Source organism: Argopecten irradians, chromosome 10, assembly GCF_041381155.1.
Source record: "Argopecten irradians isolate NY chromosome 10, Ai_NY, whole genome shotgun sequence".
Lineage (NCBI taxonomy): Eukaryota > Metazoa > Mollusca > Bivalvia > Pectinida > Pectinidae > Argopecten > Argopecten irradians.
This window is the reverse complement of record NC_091143.1, coordinates 29090832-29113662: the sequence shown is the minus strand read 5'-3', so window position 1 is coordinate 29113662 and position 22831 is coordinate 29090832. Positions and strand designations below refer to the sequence as shown.

Genomic DNA, 22831 nt, shown 5'->3' with positions numbered 1-22831 from the left:
CACAGAATGCACATGCATAGATTTACTTGTCTCCCATGCCTCACAGGGTTATCCCGCGTTTGCCAGGGAACAGATAACTCTGTCTTTTACCGGGGTCAGGAAAAGACAGCTCACACGCGCTTGACAATGACGTCATCGATACATGCTGAGATAATTGTCGAGGACGCCATCAATTGTCAACAATACAAAAATAATACATAATTTGATTATTTTTAGATATGAGAGAAAAATAATGTTACATCTGTATGTCAAGTGGACAGGGATATCTCAACCCGAGTGAAAGATTTTGGCTTGACAAACCGAGGCTTGCCGAGGGTTGGCGACCAAAATCCTTCACGAGATTCTATTAGACTTAAATGGCCTTTTCACTTGTCTTTTGAGTAGTATATTTTAATTTCATTGCATGTAGCATTTAATTTTGAATTACATTATTTGAATACGTTACTTGTTTACTGTGTTAATGCTACCCCTAAGGGGAGTTGTGCAATAAAATGTTTTGTTTAAAAGACTTAATTGCTAAGTAATTACCACTAATAACATCTTTACCGGCAATACAATAATTTGTACATCTAGTGTAGTACGCCTTTATCGACCTTAAAGATAAAGCTGGTACTAATGTGTTTCACGAGTATTTAAATATGGCATAACAAACGGGACTACGGTATATTACAGGCAGAATAATGAGCAGGCACATTATGTCAGGACAATATAAAATATTTAAACAGCTACCATACAGGAGTTAAAGTAGGAACAAAAAGTACCAAACTTGTCACCGTCACACATGATACAAAAATTACTGTTAAGGCAGACGTGTTTGTAAGAAACGAGAGTATATAATGTTTGTTCTTCCTTACAAAATAAGCTAGCTAGTTAGTTTCTGAATAAATGACTGACTGGAAAACATTAATACTCCTCAATTGAAGTGATATGCCTTAACAGAAATGATTTTCAATTTTCAAAATGTAACTGTTGAACGAGATTTTAAGAGACCCAAACGTTATTAGCTTAAAGTAATTATTTCACTTATTAAATTTTTTTAACAATTCTAAATACATCAATTAAATAGTGAATTGAGTCCTCAATGTTACTAAGGTTTACACAAAAATCATTGCAGGCCATGATTATCGATGTTCTGTTTGTTTCGAAAACGTAGTGGGTCTTTAAGATTGACTAAACCCATAAATAATGCGGTACCACAGCGAATGAGCTATGACCGATTGGCCGGGTAAACAAGTCCTATACTACACCTATATGATAACTGGATCTTCCAAGACACGTTACACGTTGGTAGTTCTAGACAAAATCTGTACGTGGAATATCAAGAACTGACCGTTGATTCATGGAAAAAGCATTTCCAAAAGTGCTAGGTAGGATTCAAGATTAGTTATTGTATCTACCATTGTGGGGAAAAGTGCCAGTTTGTTTTTTAAGCATGGAAAAAAAGTTATACATTACCTAATATTGGAATGATACGATGGAAGAAGATAAGAAAATGACTGTATTGCACAATCACATCAGACACGTGTTATATAAGTATATTTTGGGGGTACTGGAAAAACATTTATATATCGGTATTCCTGTAGTAGACGTTTGTTATTGTCCCACCACCTAGTTTATAAAATGACCATCATACAAATAGTATAGGTATATTCTGAATTTGCATATTACAGAGTTATCTGCACTTGCGGGTAGGTATTGATTGTGGTGTCATGTGTTTACAAGCGTAACGTCATACGTTTCGGAGAAAACGACGTGAATTGCGCTCTCAAAATAATGACGTTACAATTGATACCTACCCGCAATGGAGCTAACTCTGAATTGTGCAAAGACGGAATATAGTATGTATACTTTTTTGTATATCTGTTGTACAAACGGTCAACTTAGGAAGAGGTCACAATGCGCGATGAACTATCGGCTGGAGAAAACTGAAAAAGTAAAGAAAACACGTCAACCATTCCACAACACTAGCTTGTATGATTTATTTTCTTAACAATAACACTTGTATCGCCGTGGTATCTTCGATGATATGATATATTTACCATCTTCGCTAGTTATCTCTAGTCATGAAGTTTAAACTTCAACCATTCCACACCACTTTTGTGAAAGATGGGAATTTTCATAAATAAAAAACCTTTTTGAAAATTTACATTTGATTGCATCATTAATGGTATTACATATCTACCATCCTAGCTATGGTAGTCTCGCATCTGTCCGTGACAGTCTAATCAGCGTAGATGTTTGACTAACACAAGCCATAAACCATCCTATCGTCCGAACTAATGACCACACCTATAATTCGTATAATAGGCATCATCATCGAGTGGACATGATGCTCCTGTCGTTATTATAACAACCACTGTTAATTAGCCGATAGGTAGAACGTACATACGCGCGTGCCGCCAGTCCGTCGGTCTACAAACTCCGTACGGTCCTAGACCTATCACAAACAAGTTCTTATTAACTTATATACACCGAGACATTCCTTAGTATCGGTCTCGCACCATTTCAGACTGACCCACCTTCTGTTAACGTGGGGTATTATTGAAATAGCGGTATGATGGTAGTATTGGTATCAGGATCCTTATTCCTTGGTCATAAAGGCCCGTGCAATGCACCGCTCTAGGGCCTGCGGTTACAGACATTGCAAACCGTGTTACACTCACAGCAAGCAGCGTTTGTGGAGTGAGAATTGGAACCGATCGCATTGTCGTCGCTAGAATACACTTGAGCTACACAGAGAGCACTAAAGACAATCGTACGTACGGACCCGAGGAGCTCTGTGTCCTATACCTTAGTGGTTGAACGCTCTGAGCGATTGGATCATTCTTTTTCAGGATAGCCAAAAACACGGGTTATCTTAGTGACTTTTTTACGATCATCGACTATATTTTAACGTATTGCAAGTGCTATCAAGTGATGATTTATACTTATCTGTGACAGCCGGATGTACTTTTTTCTCAATACCATTGGAATTATAACAAGTTGGAAGTGTGTGTAATCTAATGTTTCCATTATTTAGGCACGTCTGTATTGAGATTTTAGGAAAAGTGATGAAATTTTAACACGATATTGTTGTCTCTTTCTACAAACATATTTCAATTGTTATTACAACATGATGAATATTATTTTTAAATGTTATTGATTCTCAAACTTGTCATCCTTTGATGAGAAAATAAGTGTCCTATATAGCAGTTCGTGTAGACAAGGTGATCGAGTTGGAAACCGTGCAGATACAATATGGATATTAATTATGTAGAACATCAACATCTATATGAAATATAATATAATATTCTAACTAGGGTCGAAAGGATTCCATAGCATACGTTCACGGTTGACAGGGTGGATTATTAGCAATATCGAGAAAGTTAATTAAATTCGCATTAATTATTCATAATTGAATCAATGGAGAAAATTATAAGAGGATTAGTGAGATAGACATTGTGTCCGTTGTCATATGAAACAGAGTCACAATGTCACTAATCTACAGGGATACAACCATCCTACATTCCCGAAATCCCTGAAGTGAAAGTGGCAGATTACATCTGATGTTAATTCAGACGAAATTAGAAAAATAATGGAAATATCACAACTACAATAATGGAATATATTCACGATATTGGTTGCTGAACCCTTCACACCTGCGTGACCGGCATATATTATAAGTGTTTACATTTCAGAGTTGTCGATTTTAATGTTGCGCAGTTTTTATAGGTATAAATAATCAACAGTGGGCATTTCGCCTGTGTCACAAGGCCTACAACTTTTGTCGCGATGTAGTGAAATTGACCACCTACTACAAGTGAAATGTATATCTCAATTCGAGTGTTTGGTGTAGAAGTACGGACCATGGATATTGTGGGACCTCGCGTGTGTTTTTCCTATTGCAGGAGGATTTTATACCTGTGTCTTACCATTTTTATAGCCGTAGTAACAGGTAAGTCATTTTATTTACGTCAATATTAGTCAGTTTTTATTTCAGTAGTAGGACCCACGTTGAACTATTCTATACACTTCTATTTAGAAATGATTAAAGCGTTTAGTCTTAAATTTAAACTAGTGCTTGATAATAAAGAATAACAAACAAATTTAAGAAAAAATATCTCCGAATTTGTCGTTGTCGGCGTATATGGATTTATTAAATGAGTTCCACATGTGGTATTAAATTAGGCAAAAACTAGTTGGTTCTCATGTGATGGTTATCAAACAGAATATCGTCATAAAAACCACATTTGTAGATAGAATATCTACGTTTTTTATCATTTTTTTTGTGTAAAATTGAAGCTATCAGATATAAAACTGATATGCTGACAAATATAATTGTGGTATTTAAAGATTTTTGGTTTGACAATATTTATTTTACAGTACAGAATGGTACTATACAATAAGGCATTTTCTATGCAGTTTTATCACTCCGGTTATCTACGTTAGATAATTTATCATTTGAAAATCCAAATTCTTACTAATATTACTGTTTCCTTATTTGCTTTGAATCCTTAAATATTTTTTATCCTAAAAGATAATGATCAATTACCATTATTATTCTTAATTATTTCAAAGTATGATGAGGAGGGAAAATGTTTGAAATGTCATTACATATATATATAGCAAACAGATAATATCACCTTTAACCACGCCTGTTTGTGACGTCACGGAGCCGTGTCTGTACTCCAGGATCCATGATTACACAATGTGACGATATTGTATTGTATTATCGTTATATAACACACGAAGGTCAATGACGAAAACAATGTGATCCCAACCGTATAGACGATACATTAGTTGATGCGACAATTCTGACTCGTTGGTAACATATGAACTTTTATTTCAACTGTGTTTAAATGTGACATTGATGTTAACTGATGCATGTTTATGAAAAACACGTAATATATTTCTTCATATTTTATTCGTGAAAATAATGATAAATAACGGATTTTTGATAACTGAATAGCATTGATAAACTGACACTAAAGCCGGACGACATTCCGAAATCAAAATTCTGGGGATTTTATGATTTTGTGTTAGAAAAAAACCTTTTCGCTATTTATATTATATATACCTTTCTATACAATTTTACATCATCATTTAGGACACATTGCGCTTTATTCTAAGATTCACTTCACAAGACCTTTTCGATCTTAGCAGTTTTTAAGGAAAACTACCCTTAAAGTCTAAATATGATCTATTTTTAATGTTAGCATTATTAATAAGTACTCTTTGAAATTAAGTTATTGTTATGATATGTGTTACCTTAACATATATATTAACGTTCACGGACTTCGATCATAGGTGTTTGACTTCATATGCAACCACTTGAACAATACGTAATCACATTTACGCATGCGTTTGCAATACACGCCAGGGTCATGACCTTGACCTACATAAATGGATATTTTCACGGCTAGTGAAAACATTCAAAAGGATAATTTTAAGATGGCTCTTTTTACATGAAGAGTTATATCGCAATCGACCGTGACAGGGCGATGGTTCGTTTCACACCACTAGACTCTCGACAGACCCTCCCGAACTCTCCCCATGTAAGCGTCCCACCCCCTTGATCTGATAATGGCGACCATATGTTGTACACATAACGCAGACTTTCGCTGCTGAAATGGGGCATGTTTCAAATAGATCTTATCTTAAATGCTATATATTACCCGCCCCCTATTCAAAATATTTGGCATAGATTATAAATATACTTATACATATTGTTCAAGGTTTCCTCAGGCTATTCGCTTCTTCTATGCCTTTACGATTTATTGGAAAGTATTTATGCAAGTCATTACTTGTGATAAAACATAGACGCTTTAAAGGTTAAGCATTATGATATATGCTTACTTATCGTAGTATATCCTTACCATGGAAATTGTTTTTATATTTTCTTTTGAACATAAATCTCAAGCAAATTGCATCGATACCGTAACAGGCGAATCGCGAATCAGAAAGCATTGCATTTCAACTTGTTTGAAATGGAATCTATTTGATCATAATTAGGCTTCATTGTGATCCGGATCAGTCACTTTTGCGTTTGACACCAATACATAACTATGTTTAAGTCTGACGCTGAATGGTATGATCTAATTTACGGAGCGGTTCATTGCCGTGATCCGGAGTGTTAGATAGGATTTTGATTCAGTTACTGTTGATTACCTCGATGTATCATTTCTAATCTAATGTCACATGACATCAAATTTGATATCACTGACAGGAATCGTCAAAGGAATTGACTCGCCTCATCAGGGCAGTGTTTATGTGCAAGAGTTTTACAGCTTTTTGTCGTAGATTTAGTGATAATTAGGCGATCTTTCATATATATTTTCATTTCTCATAAGCTATTTCTGTACGTAATTGGTTGTGATAAATGCGTATTCTTTTGTATAAATCTTTTATATGACCGACATAAACACATTTATTTCGCCTGATTTAAAAAAAGCAATTGAGTATTATTGTTATAGATATATTGCATTTTGCAATAGCAATGCTGTATATCGTGGGAAGGTCAAAACTGCACAACAGCTACACGTACATGGGGATGGAATCTTGTAGCCCCATATAGTTATTTATAGTCCAATCTGTATGATACATGTATGTTAGTTATCAAATGTGGCTTAACACTATACAAAGTTGAGATTTAAGATATAATCGTGTAAACGTGTCGATCTCAATGAAATTCATAAGATGTAAAAGTAGCTTAAAAGGTTTATGTCAAAATACAAAATGAGGAAATGTATCCATTTAAGTTTTTCTCACTTAATTGCTAATTTAGGTGTACGTGTAAATATAACAAACAATTTGTTCAAGTCACTTAAATTGTACATTTGTAATACAAATGATTTTGGCCTCGTTCAGTTTAGTATACACTACTACTAGTCGTAAAAAACATAAATTGTCCATTTCATGAAAGTTTCCATTAACACAATTTTATGTAGATCACAATAAAAAAACATGTTTGGATTGCTAACTGACGGTAAATAACATTGAATTGCTTCAGATATAACACACTTATATTCGTTTTTATTACTTAGCGACTATAATAGGGATATAAATATTTCATGAAGTTACATAACCTTGATATCCACGGAATGGTGTAAATATGTTTATAATAAATAGCACGCCTCCAAACAAATGACGGGTTATTAGCACTGTAGATCCCGCTGTGCTAACAGGCGGCGACATCTTGAGTACTTCGCATGTGTTTTCTCCCGTCGCTGAGCCAAAGTCAAACATATTTATATATTTGTTCGTCCTTGGTGTTTCCCAAAAGATTGGATCCCTTCAATAAGGTCTTTAGCTGTAAATACAAGTTAACCCTTAAGAGACAACTAATCATCAATGCATTTTTATATTTCTTTAACACTTATGCTCACGTTGGAATTATTTAACGCAATTTCAATTTGACAAATTAACTCAATGTCAGCAGTAAATATTACGGAGACGGAAATAAGATTATATTTTTAATGACATTTCAGTAACGCTTACGTATACTTTTTTTATATTTAACCTTCTAATTATTCTAGTAACGCATTCGTGAAATTCAATCATAACCTTCAGCTTTATAATTTCGCCTGATCTATGCTGTTTCTTGGTGAACTATCATTTACATCTGTGTCGTTGGTATTATTGTCGAGATATGGAAGGTAACTATTATATGTGTACGGTAATATAACGAGTATTAATGTACCGAGACATGCAAAACATATTTATGACGAAATAAAATTAAGTCACATGTCATTATCAGATAAAACCTTTGCATTATAGCTCAGTATCTTACTTGACTGGTCCTAAATGACTTGATAATGTTATCTTCTATATCTTTACCTCAATACTCCTAGAGGCTGACAAGTAATAATGCAGTCGTATTTATCAATCGTATGCCCTAGAGTAACGAAACCGTATTTTTAGCCATCTTATTTTCTTGGCGAATTAACTCCGCGTACTTACCCCTAACAACATGTTAAGTGCAATTTGATTTCGTGATTAACACTAAAAATTGATTTAATTTCCAGTTTTTTGCGGTGAGTTATCTCCGCCGTTACTTATCGCCCGCGAAAATATGTTGATGCACAGTATATATCCTATAATGTAGTGGTAGCACGGACTTACTCCTTAGCTACATTTGTATAACTGAGGTTCCACCGCGTCCAATTTCCAACCATAGTATGCTGATATCTTCTGTTGCGTTTGTGTAACTCTCCAACTGATTACATACAATCAGTGAACTTGAGAAATAATCATTCAGGATTTAGGAATGAAATAATGACTTAATTGTTTTCACAATGCACGTAATTACTGGGTCCTGTTGTCGCTATTCGAAACAGGAAATAGTACAAAGTTATTCATATCATTAGGTTATAAATGAGTCTTAAATTCGCATCTTCAATCAATGTGATTGCTCTACTGTTTTGAATAATTTCTTTAGGACGGCAACTATGCACTGTAGTGGTCATTATTTTAACACAATATATCAGGACTTGTTGCAATATTATGATCTGTTAAAAAGACTGCGCCAGTTTGATCACACTATTTTCTACAACATACATAATGTACATGCAATTGACTGTAGATCTATTTCAAAATCATTTATAGCTATGTTTATGACAGAAATATATGCTCATTATTAAAAAATATCGAAATTAAGGTCATTGCTATAGAACTGAATAATAAATATGACCTATGGAACGCTTTAGACGCCTCGCACGGAGCTTGATTTAATTGTTTTTAATTAACAAACCTATTAAGAACCAATGTCATTAAATTGAAGTTCAATACACTCGTTAGAGACAATAATAATAATAATTACATATTTTTGATGTGTTTGGTTTGCCAACTTTTGCAGTAAGCGACGTATTACGACAGAGAAAATGCAATATAAATATAGACATTACAAGCGATAAGATCGCACTACTAACACACGGCTTCCTACAGAATAGCGCGTATCCAAGCGTTCGGTCTACTTACTGAAGATCAAGTAAATATTCACGCAGAGAAACAACAATTAATGTTCAACTCTGTCGTATAATAGAATATCTGAGGGTTACATGAACACGTGTTGTAGATGGCGAACGGGACCTTTTACATTATGTATTAATGTGTGTATGTTTTATACGGTTAAGTGACGGCACCAGGTGGGCTAACGTACCGTAAACATCCATGTAACAGAGTTTATATTTATGAACGATGAGTTTATATACCGTAAACATCTAAATAATATTTTTTGTATTTACTACATATGGGCTTTTATACCTATCAAATCTAAATAACAAAGTCTAGATTTATTTATATACCTTAAATATCCATACAGCAGTAATTTTATTTATAAACGGTGGGCTAATATACCGAAAACATCCAAAAATAAAGGCAGAGTTTTGTGCTAACATCGGGCATATAAACCGTAACAATCATGCTAATATCAAATGGGAGAGAGGTTTTGTACCGTTAATATCCAAATAATTGAGTTTATGTCTAATAACGCTGGGTTTGTATACCTTATATATCCATAAATCAGAGTTCATATTTACTAACGATGTGCTTATTTACCGTAAACATCCAACTAACTTAGTTTGTATTTACAAACGATGTGTTTATTTACCATAAACAGCCATAAGTTTTATGTTTACTAACAGTAGACATAAGATGTCATCATCTTTATGAGATGGCCTTTTCCAATTCACACATTTATGTCGAATTTTATGCGGAGCATGCATAAATATTACATAAAAATCATGGTATTGTCAAATGAAAGTATATCCAAACAACATGTTACTATGATACATTGTATTTTACGGTAGCAGATTGACTAACATGCCGTAAATAACCATGTAACGGAGGTTGTGTTTTACAGTGCCAAGTCGGCTTTATGCCGTATTTTTTAAGTCTTATTTTACTTCAGAACATAGGAAGCTGTCTTATAAATTGGCTTTTTTTTTTAAATTATACACAGTGATGTCATCGTATATTATAACACATGTGTAGGCCAGGCATTAAATTGTAATTATTTTTTTTTCAAATTGCAGATTGAGTATAACGTACCTGCCCTTGATTTAGGACACTGTTAGCTTGTTGATCAGTTTATAACATTTGGAGCGTGATGTGCTCCTGTCTATTATTTCCAAATACATGTAGGTGGTGAAATCGTGATTATTTTGTTGTCGGATTTTCTTCTTCTTGTAAGTTTGATTTATATCATTGTTATTCTGAAATTGGAAAATTAATTTTACGTTAAATAAAAATAAGCTGATTAAACCTATCCGTAAGTAAATATATAAATTGTAACCAGTACGAATACAATACATCAACTTCAATTAAGACCGATCCCTCTCTCCCACCGATCGGCCTGGTCCATATTTAACACGAAGCACAATCCAAATGAATCTATTCATACATAATGCATTCTCTGACGATATACACTCAGTTACAGGTCATGCCTCGCCGGTATGGTCAATTCACAATACAGTGATAAACTCGTTCCTTTCATTCATAAATTCACACCCCGTTGGAGCAGGACTATAAATATAAAAGCGTTTGAATGAGCAGATTAAATTGTCTCAATGAAGGCATTACTAGCTCCATATCTTATTTTTCTTCATTAAGGTGGTCAGCAAGCCTTATATCGCGAGCAAACAATTTCTATTCAAGTGGTCTAACAAGGTAACAATTGTAATTGGGCAGCTTAATGCATAGCTTTTCTACATTACATCCCATATTCGTTGTCAAAATGTCACATATAAGAATGTTTGCTCAGTATTGTACTGCAAAAATACATTCTAGTGAACACTGTCTTAACCGACACCATGGGGGAGCAGCTGTTTTGGTCGGATTTGACAGGATGTTAGAAAAGCTAGGTGGAGGATTAGAACTGAAATTGCATTGTGATCCCTTGAACGAATTCATGGGAACCCGCAACACATCAGATTTAACTACCCTTTCATGAAACCACATCCATGACATTCTGTTCTCTCTTACATTATAATCACTTCACTAGAGAAAATTGCATCGAAATCGAAGAAGTGGATCTCAACTGGAAATAAGTAAGGTGACTAACTGAGTCGCCCTCTTAAAATAGTAATTGTCTGCATATTGATTTTGCTGCCTTTTCTTTTCTCTCTTTTAGGATTTCCCTTTAAATCAAAAGAATTCGATTCGTGATGTTCGTATTAGATCTTTGCAGTTGAACTTTTCTTGAACTCAAGCTCCTGGAAGTCGAGACCTCTGCTTAATTCGAAGTGGTTTGCTGGTCGTGATCAAAATTTTCATCAAATAAAACTTTCAATGTATCGCTGACTTATTGTCAAACCTCTCAAAAAGTCCACTTAAAGGACCAACAAAATAGTCTTTATCATCATGTGCTCGTATTAAGCAGATGGTCGTTATATACATAAATGGCTGCTAAGGCAGGTTTGACTGTTTTAGATGTTGTATTGCCTAAATCATTATGGTGATTGAATATATTGACATAAGACAATTGTTTGCCTCAGAAAACCTGCATGTATATTCCTTAGAGAAGGCTTAGATAAATCGTTCCTAGGAAAACTACACTATTTACGTACCTATATTTCCGACATCCCATCTCTTAACTGCTACGTAATACCGATAAGCGCCGAAAACCAATGCTTCATGGTAAGAAGCCGAAGTATCGTTGACTCTTACAGAAGTTGTGCATGGACATGTAGGGAATAAAACATACACAGATTAGAGCTAGGTCTTGAAAACTACTAATTAGCATGGTGGTATATGTGTATTTACAAAGGTTTGAGTTGTTAACGTTTAGATATGAGAAGAGTGTATGGAAGATAGCTTTATCAAATTCGATAGGTAAAAAGTAGATTACTTTAAACGTACTTATTTCTCTCCAAATTATTTTAAGATAAAACTGTTTTTAGAGAAACAGTAACAATACCTGCATTCTATGATAGCCTTATACTTTATTACTGTGAACCATTTTATTTTTTATGAGAAACCAAATTTTTACGTAATTCTGCGAGAAAGTTCGAACTCAAATTAAAATATTTCGCTAATAATTATATCAAACACATGAAATCACGATTGTAAGTAAGAATCCTTGGTCACGAATTTATGCATTTTTGAATAAATAAAGACAAAAAAATATCATTAACGCAAAACTAAGGTGGTTTACATTATATAAAAGCAAGATTCGTCTGTGAATCCACAAAATCTTTACTAAATTTTAACATAAATATACTGCATATAGGACGTATTTATAACGACATTGCTAGCACTGGCAATGCCAGATATTGTCCTTGCTTACGGATGTATGTCATTTGATGTGATAGAAGCATGTCAGTCATGATAAATATTCCTTCAAAAAACGAAAAGCGCATTTAATCATCGTTCGAAGAGTGCTACTTATGGAATAAGATTGCCAGCTCGACCGTTCAATATTTTTGTACTCAACTTGCTTTAAGTGCCTAAGTTTCCCCATTACAACATCAAATGGTTCATTGGTTTATAGAGGCAACCGACATGATCAGCTGGTAGTGTGAATTTTACCCCGATCAAAATGTATTATTCCAGATTAATGCATAATTGTAATGTTGCTTTTACGTTGTATTTACAGTAGAAGTAGATGTACTGTATTTGTATTGGACATGAGAGTACATTGTGTACATTGTAGATGTATTCACACGAATCCCGGCATATGGCTTAGGTTGTGTTTATGACAAAAAGGCTTTCCTCTCCAATATATTGTTGTCAAATGTGCCCCTCTTAAATCGCGATGGATGGTTTTTTTTCCGTCGGCTCTAGTGCGCATTTTCGGCTGCTCTGTATATCGAACGATAACCCTTGCGCTTCGAATAAGAACATTCAAGATTGTCCATTTTTCAGAAAGATAATGATTATAATCACTAAAAGAGTGTGAGTTGAAATCATTTAAATAACTACGCTTATTTCATTCTATCAGAGAAGAGTTTAAATGTGTGATGATTTCACAGACTCTCTACCAATATCTAGTTATATATTTCACTTCTTATGAAGATCGAAGCATATACGAGCACCTGATATAAATGGTTTGGTACTTAAACTTCATTTTATAAATGACATTTATGGCCCACTGTAAATTACAATGACATTATGATTGATAAAGGGAGTACATGGAATCCATTAAGGAAACGAGGGCGTTCTAGTTTGCATTGAGCCACGAGCAGTATCTGGTGAGCAATGACTCCCCGTTGATGATACAGTAGGACTCCGGGGACAGTCTGGTACATTTGGTTTCCATCGTGTGCCTATAGGTACAGCATAACTACAGTCTACTGTGACACGGTAATAGTATCGGCTTACTAAACACAGACGGGGAAAATTGGGACAGATACAGTTGATATATTATTTATTGCGTTCCGTAAAAATAAATTTGATTCAATACACTATATAAGTATATCGATATATCTGAACTCTACTAAATCATTCATGTTAAAAACGCGACATGATTTATACAATGGACGAATGAGCATGGGAACGACCTTTATGTCAATCAATTTCGTTTAAATGTCATTCACAGAATAATGCAATCATTCCTACCAAGTAATATAAACCTATACCTATTTTAGCGAAATAAATTGCAACATAAAATTGATTTCGAACAGGATAATGCAATGATGATTTCGCGCATTTTCAATAATTGCCACACAGTGCTATTTCAGCGATAAAGGTCTTTGCGAAAAGCTTAAGTATGACTACTGCGATTTTATGCATGTTTACCTTAAGACTTTTTAGCTATGGATAATAAAAACAATTCACAAACTTAGTAATAGCTATAAATATGTAAAAAGGCATGATACTGTTTGTTGTTTTAGAATTTTATCAAAGCTATAACAGTTGATTTTACATTTGAATTTTCGATAATAATCACTTGTTGTTGATATTAGTAATTTCTTCAGTTTATATAGGGTTTTTTTCTTCTAAATTTATGAGAGGCAAAACTCTCCAAACAATATTCATTGGATACGTTTACCTTCATGACAGATTATCATTATTATATTATCCTTAGACAATAAAGATTTGTTGATATTGTAAACGGGAAATTTGAGGACACATAGGTTAAAGTGAAGAACATTTGACAATATCATTATATATTATGTTAAAAGATAATGAGGTGAACAGAGCCTCCTGTAATAACCACTAAACAAACAAAACGTCTTTATTAGAACTTATTTAACAGATATGTTTTAATGGCACAATGGGAGGTCTAGGTATAGCCATCTTGGAATTGTTAATCTGAACACTTTGCCTGATTTCATATGAAGGATGAAACTTGTGTCAGAAAACCACTTATGAACATGTTCTTAGGTGAGGTTAAGAGCAGTTATCCAAAATTTTCTGCGGTTTGAAGTGCAAACTCCTTGTGATGGTTTCTCTGGAACGCTGGTATGTCTCTTTGTTGTTTAGTGTTCTAAGAGGCACAATTGATGTGTTCCAACATTTTCCCTTAATGTATATTAATATTGGCGTGTGATGAGTGTAAAAATCAGAAGGTGTTTCGTCAAACTGTGATGAATTACGCTGCTCTCTAAAATATAAAACAGTAATTATTTAGTTTTCTCAATCGAATTTAGATTAATTCTATAAGCAATTTCGGAATTTGTGTAATATTTACCAAGTTCTTTGCCGACATATCAATACAAGTAAACCTACTAGCATGATATGTATATTATACCTGATGTCTTATCAAAGTAAGCTACAGGTCGAATGTACTATTTAGAAATATATGATATCAAACGGTACAGAGGAGAAAAATTATCAGTGTGATCGTGTAATTGAAATCGTGGTTTCAGTGGATGTGATGTCATGATTTGAAAAACGTTTTAATGTAAGTAGTATAAAGATGATTCGTGTAAGAAAACAGTCATAACTACATATATGTTGAATGTCCCAAGAAGGTAGATGTAGCATAGTTCAATAATATACAAGTACATTCTATTCCCGTGTATAAGAATCACTCAGGGGACCAAGCAAAATGGTCCCATAGCCATATTCATTAAACGCAATTGTGTTGCAGTTGGTTGACCATTTGGAACCATAGGGAAATGGTCTTATTACACAGGCGGTATTTTTTTATACAAAAGTAGACGCTAAGGCATGTTTGACTGAATTTTGAAATGAGGTTCTATATGTGATAAATGGTTGGAGATGGAGTGTATCCGTAACGGTCCATGATAGATGAAAGTTGTATAATAAAAAAAAGTTCATGATAATTGTGTAGATATGTTAGCAGTTGTACTAGAGGCGAGAAGGCTACATCTATGTAATCAAGCAGATGGTTATTATAGACCTAACCATGTATGTAAGAAGGATAAGAACAAATCTATTCCCTTATAGTATAACTCTCAATTATGTCTCACCACAGTAGGTATGGCAAATAGCTATTAACCAACTTCAGGCAAGGAAAAAAAGTAAAAGAAAGTGCGTTTTGGCTACTAAAGATGGATGGGGTTCAAATATTCAAATATGCACGTTTAATTCCCAAGTTTCTGAGACTGATACTTTTGCTGTTTTGCTGTTAGAGTTTAATGTATCATGCACCAAACCGGGATAATATTGATTCATTCACTCACGTTTATATATATATATATACATATAAAGGTTCCAGCTAGTCAAGGTACTAGCAATATAACCTGTGTTTCGACGATAATAATAAAAATACACTTAAGTAGACACAAATGATGTATTAGGTGTGCTATTTCTACAATGTTGCATTCAATAGATGTAGTTTCACAATGGAATTACCGGGAAGGATTTTTTATGTATTAGGGACGATTCGGAGGAGAGCGCTCGTATAAATTCCTCTATCATACAACTAAGTATAGCCAAGGGGTTAGGGAAACTTATCACTTTGAAATATCAGAAACATACTTTTTTTCAAAAATGAATTATCAGATCTAAATGGATTCCAGTTTAACACCATTTTAATCAGCGAATAATCAGAATTCATTATCGGTGAAAATTACAGCATACTTAAACCCAGCGTATTTTTGTTTGTTAGACACTATCAGGGGAGGTGGAACTGGGATGAAATAGATTATTTATTTTTACCACAACAATCTTAACGACAGATCGGTTTCGTCACTACTTATATATTAAATGATTGTATCTGTATTTCAGGATTCAAATTTCTACTTGTCGTTATTCGAAATCTCAAAATGTATGTTAGAATACGAATGAAATGAGGAACATACGAAGAACTCAGGTATATAAACAAGAATGGTGATGATGAATACCAACAGCATTGTAACATTAATATTATACAACTTTAACATTATAATCTATGTTATGTGCTTGATTTACATAATATGCAATTGCGAAAACCATGTCGAATTAATGAGGATTTATAAAGAAAATTATAAAAAAGGCATGCCAAACTGAAACACGAACTATCAAATTTGATTGGGAAATATATCGGCAAATAGATTCAAGTTCAATGTATTTAATATGCAGGGTATATGGACACTCAAGTTAACATTGCATGTTTATATACGGGTATAGAAATTTCAGTTAACAATGCATGTTTATAAGCGGAGTATAGTTATCTTAGTTAACAAAGCATGTTAATATACGGAATAAAGAGATGCAATTAAACAATGTATGATAATATGCGGAGTATAGCGAATCAAGTTAACAATGCATGTTAATATACGGAGTATAGCGATTCAAGTAAATAAAGCCTGTTAATATACGGAGTATAGAAATTCAAGTTAACAATGCATGTTAATATGTACACTATATCTGTCGTACATCATTGGCATATGCCCCGATGAGGCTTTCTGTTTCCTGCTACATTGACGACGCTTGAGATGGTCCCGATACCCCATGATGCTAGTGATCTATCCTGAGATAGACGATATTTCACAAGATTTTGAAAGCATGTTTTCTGTCGTCGAACAAGGGAGATATTTACTTGATACGAGCGGGATTTTGTACTAATTAGTTTTGGAATTCTGTCCATGTGTTTCTCTCTTGGCTTCAAAGTGTCGTAGTTATTCCGGTAAAACGCCCTCCTTTGGGTTTCGCTAATACGTTATTTTTGTTTTTTATCTTCATGCAAGTAAACAGTTTTTAAAACACAAATAAACCGTTATCTTTTCATTAATATGGTAGAATGGTTAATAAATTAGCAATTTATATTTTATCAATATAAAGATCAATTGACATTTTACCCATTCTTGTATCTTGTATGATATTTTCATGTCCTATATGTATCATAAGCAGACTATATTATTTTGTTTAGATCTGATAATCAAGTTCAGTATCGGCAGCGATTATACAATGCTCTAAAATTAAAAGAACTATGTAACAGTATCAGATAATTTCAAATTTTAGTCTGAATACTAATATCAGTTATACCCTGATTCTCACTACCTCTAAGAATGATAGCAATAATTTTGAAGTCAAGCATCGGATACAAAAAAGCATAGAGAAATGTCAAACGGAAAGAAAAGCCCGCCTTTCATATTATATATCATATGTCGTGTCATATCTAAACGGCACTGAACACGACACATCTAGGAAAATAACGGGACAGGACAGGGATTAGTATCACTATATGTCGAACTGTAAAACCTCAAAGGTGAAACATTCCCAATGAAAAGATAACAGAATAAATAGACTTTTAAGACCATGTATAGGTTGCCTGGTACTCTTTGTACACACTACCTGTACGACAAATCAAATAAATGATATTTGCGAATTACGAGACAATGTCAATTTTGACCTACGTGGCGTTGAGGGAAATGTCGAAATAGCCTTGTGGGTATAAGGAGAGTTCGACATCACAGAGACACATACTGGCGAGAGAGTATGACTTTACAGTATCGCGAGGATGGGGATTCGGACGCCTCCAGCGTGGACGATCGATCGGCTGAGCAAATAGACAGATAGACTACATTCACATACAAACAGTAAGAGCACTGATCCCCCTTTTAACGGATATTCTATTTGAAGACCACATGGGTAATTAGTTGGAATTAAAAAGTGAATGATTTAGAAGCATTACGTCCCAGCGGACATTTTCATTTGATTTTACTACTTCAAATCTTTGCTGATTATTAGCACGTGTATTGTATCATTAGATGAGTCAGGACAACCGAAGTATTTGTTTTAGTTGACGGAGTAGCGGGCTTATAGATATGTCTACCAAACATAAACTGCAGATAATCAGATATCTGTAGATAATTAAATACCGATAAGTGATAAGGATAACATGAATATAGTGTGTTTGTCTATATGATCATACAGATGAAGCGTCCCGTTGGGTTGAATATATTTTAATAATGGTTCATTCATTTTGGGCCGTATCCATGATGTTTCAATACATATGTTGAAAGATCTGCAGTCGGTAATTCTTTAATTTCATTTATTCATTGCTTTTTTAAAATACAATAAATTTATTTCTAAAATTCAATTGACGATTTATGGATACCATTAAAGAAATAATATGTAAAGTTATTGAAAGAATGCAGCCTTAAATGGATTTCAAAATTATTCTTACCATACCACAAACAATGAACGGAGCCAAGGAATGGCCTGCGGACAGCGCTAATATGATTTGGGGTTAAGACATTACTATGAAATAATGTTAAAGACAAAGATGGAGCCTAGGGGAAGAATGATCAATATCCTTTGTCTCGTTAACGCTCCTTTACACCTGGGAATTCAACACGGTTCTCATAAATTTCCCGTCTACCATCTGTAAGTGTAGACCCGTTTCCCTAGATAATTCTATCATTTACCTCCCTCATTTACCTTCCGGACAATTTAGAGGCCAAAGTTAGTGCCGCCGCGCTAACATGGGCTTAGAAAAATTACATCAGCTATTGCCGGCATTGCTGGTATCGTAACTGAATGCAAGTCTATATCATTCATATTGCGTACTTCTCTTTCAGTAATTTACATGTTATTGATATTTTTCCCTACATTTGTCAATTCGCGTTCGAAAAGGGTTTGTTGGCTGATCAAAATCGTTAATCAAAACCATTTTCATTTCTTTTACAAGTCACTTAAATGAAAAAATAATTCACAAGTTCAAAAAAAACCTAACGTTATTGCTCAAACTTTGTACTCAAAATATAAACATCAAGAGGAGCGTTGCACCATGGACATATAAATCATTTGATATTACTTCCTTGTTTCAAGCAGACGTCGCCAAACGTACGACTATAATCCTTAGCCTTTGTTTGCAGAACAGTACAGAGCGCTATGGAAATCGCATGATGTACGTAGTGCGGACCACCGGGCGATGTCAGGATCATGTATTTCTTGGTCCCGACACGGAATTCTTTTCAAGAAAGAGAATCGCTGTGACGGTAGGTGACCGACTTGGCTGTTCTGGGAATAAAACATGAACCAATGCAAAAATAATGTTTAAAAAACAGAGAATGGAATACGTACAAAAAACTCTGAGGCAATATAGTTTAAATCGATTATCAGAATTGTTTATTTCCAACAGGTGGTTATTCCATAACATTTTAGATCGATAGAGTTTGGCCAAGAAAATATTGCATATTGTCTGAGAGTATTCGTTTTTACAACGAAGGGTTCAATCCCCCCCTCGCCGAGACACACTATAATCTATAAAAATCAATTTTAAAAAATATCGTCTCACTAAATAATCCCGGTATAAAATCAAAAATATCAAAATAATATCTCATGTTGTATTTTAAACATACTTGTCGTATGTTGGAATGCATTGCCCAAGGTAAAAATCATATTTGTGAGATGTTTTCTTACTGTGACAATACAACAACATCGGTATCATTGCAATGTATTAAAAGACCGTAAGCAAAATCCTGATACTAATAAACCAATTTCTGACAGTTCATAGAACTGACAAAATTAATATTGATAGGACAGCAAATGAGATCTGAGACTGTTCTTGCATATTTTGAAATTGAAATTGATATTTCATCTCCCCATGACTCGTTCTTTAGACCCGGCAAGCTGTGGCTGCAAGACATGTTAGCTCAAAAGAAAACCGAAGTCATCAAGCTCAAAGCATCAATTTCTCAGCAATTATTTAAAACGAAAATTAAGAACATTTCCTATCATGATAACTCATTGATTTCAAGAAATAACATTTTTATACTACAATTGAAAATACACAAATATTTATAATAGATTTTATAAAGCCCTGACCGTTATTTTGTTTTCCAATTTCCTGAAGCTGACAAAGATTCGAAAAGAGAAGAAAAATGGAAACCAATCGCAAGTTCTTCTTCTACCAAAGATTTACGATTTACAATACAAGCGTTATCGACCGTTACAGAATAAGCATGCCGTCAGTCAGCTGTTGGGGTAGACATCGCGGTCTACACAGATTGCCGAGGTTAACCGAGTTCAGCTATTCGGAACTCGCTGCCAAAAAATAGTGCCTTCCGATCTTTTTTTTTATATCCAAGTGTAATTGATTGAATTTGATTGTTCCGATTTTGTGGAAGATGTCCAAATATCCACAAATTCTTCTTATATACAAGATCACGAATCTAAAATATCCAATGTGCTGATATTGTAGAAATATGGCATCGTTGAAAATAGGAACTCGATATTTTTCTCATTTTATTAACTTCAAATGAAAATGGTTCCTAAAACTCTTATATAAGGAACGTTACTATTTACTGTTTACGTGTTCGTGTCCGCGTTGCTGAAATCAAAATATACGCCATTAACACGAATGCTAGTGCAGTAGATCCTGTCCTAGCGAACACCTCTGTATAAAGACCGTCTGCTAATAAAACCATTGCCGTGTGGTCCTGAATGGTACTTTTTGACCTGTACATAAAAATAGTTGACTCTGAAGCCTATATCAATGTAATATGTATCTTACAATTCAATATTGACCTTCTTACACTTGAATGACCACTTTTGACACATGACTTGTGAATGAAGCAATTTGAAGCCAAATATACTTCATCATTATTCTCTATTATTTCCATACTAGTGAAAGCGAATGCGATTTAGATATACTAAAAATACATTATCTAAATCGAAGCCGTCATAATTGAATAAATTGTTGACGTGGTGACGTCAAAAAGACCATTCCAGCGATTATGTGCTCCCCTTGGATTTCAAGACGCTTAACTTCTCAACACGATATGATTAACACACACGTAATCTGCCTGTAATCAAAATGCTTGTTGACGACCCTCATCTCCAACAGGATTCTTTGAAACTAGGGGATTTGTCAATTTTAATGCGTTTTCGCGTTTTTATGTTTCGGCTCCGGTTTAAATTGACCTTTTAATCTTGGGTTCTTGTTCTAGCTACCATAAATCACAGTATTTATCACACCCTCTGTAATTTGCATGCTGTGAAACTCTTCTGGGTTTGGCAATGAGTCAAAATTCAATTTTGAATTGCACATATAAACTGGTGCATTATATAGCAATGGCACTTCAAAATCAGACTACTGGTTTTTTCCGTAGCTACTGTTGAATGCAAGTTCCAAGACGTTTGTCCACAATTCACTCGTCTGTATTTTTTTCATTAATATTCTTATTACATGTTTTTAATTATAATCGTGCTTCTTTATTGCAGTTTGTATTCATATCACTGTCTTAAAGGTTACTATTTGCTTCCTTAAACACATGTTTTAATAATTCAGTAGATTTTTTCAATCTGTGTGTAGTTTAGCATCGAATTGATATTTGTTCAATTAATCATTGAGGCATATTTTCTGTATTCGCCAAAGTCTATCTGTATGAAAGATTTCCAACCTTAAGACTTCCGTTTTGATTCCAACGCATCGAGGTATCGACATGTTACTGTCTTGACGTTGCTTGTAAACAGTTAACCAATAGCTTTGATCTTAATTACAAGTCGCTCGTAGTTCAATTGAAGCATCCGATGAAACAAGACAAAAATATTTGCTACCAAATAGACAAGACAGTTCCTTATTTGCGCCTACGAACAAATACCTAATTACCTCTACCTCCCGACTGACTTCCGACAGATTTCGTAATGATATCAAATTTACAACTGAATTGAATGTTTGCTGGAACAACAGCAATTCTCGTACAGATATGTCGCTTGTAAGTAGACTTATGTCTTTCCTGTATGTGGTAGAATACATCGTAGTTCAATCGTCTGTTATTGCCAGGACAATAATAAAGACAATATAAAAGAAAATAGTGACTGTAAGCCATGTTATATCTTGTCATGTTAATACAACATACAAATGATGTGTCTGGTTAACTAATTGCTTCCCACAATTCATACATAAATCAAAACAGGAAATTATACATAATTGTCGCTATTTTGTATGGAAATGATATAGGATATAATTACATAAGAATTACTCCATATTTCCCAGGAAACAAAGACACGACATAAACAAATGTTCAACAGTATTTATTTTTTGTTGTTTTCTTTACAAATAAAGAGGTACATTTTATTATTATCACTATGTTCTTTCTGTTAACAGCACAAACTGTGTTTTTTTTAATTCCTGCCAATGTTATTTAAACAAAAAGGGCTCGAATGATTTTACGCAAGGACAGCCAAGTACATGTCATTTGTCTTTTAATGAAAGACACAGTTCGATGGAGAGCTCCAATATTGCACTGTAATTTAGGTTACGGTAATAAAGACTGAATTGATAAGGCTCTCATGACCGTAATTGGTTTACGATGATGGAACACTATGATCACATTGATGGTCGAGTTCTAGAAAGCAAATAACTCATTGGCTTGTTGGTCACAAAACACCCCGGTCTTCATGTCATTGCAGATAATTCGACAACATGAAAAACTGTTCTAAGTAGCCTTATTTAAATGGGTCTCAGCGCACTGAGGAGACACTTTATGGGGTACGATGTCATTTCTACAGCAAG

General features: G+C 34.2%; 1 protein-coding gene across 2 annotated transcripts in view; it reads left to right on the top strand.

Moving 5' to 3' along the window:
* Positions 1-2605: 2605 nt before the first annotated feature.
* The window catches only part of LOC138333584 (zwei Ig domain protein zig-8-like), a 117536-nt gene continuing 97310 nt past the window's right edge, over positions 2606-22831 (top strand). For both annotated transcript variants that reach the window (XM_069282047.1, XM_069282048.1), the window contains exon 1: positions 2606-3934. In XM_069282047.1, coding sequence (XP_069138148.1) covers positions 3805-3934 — 130 coding nt within the window. In that variant the 5' untranslated portion in view covers positions 2606-3804. The remainder of the gene's footprint in view (positions 3935-22831) is intronic.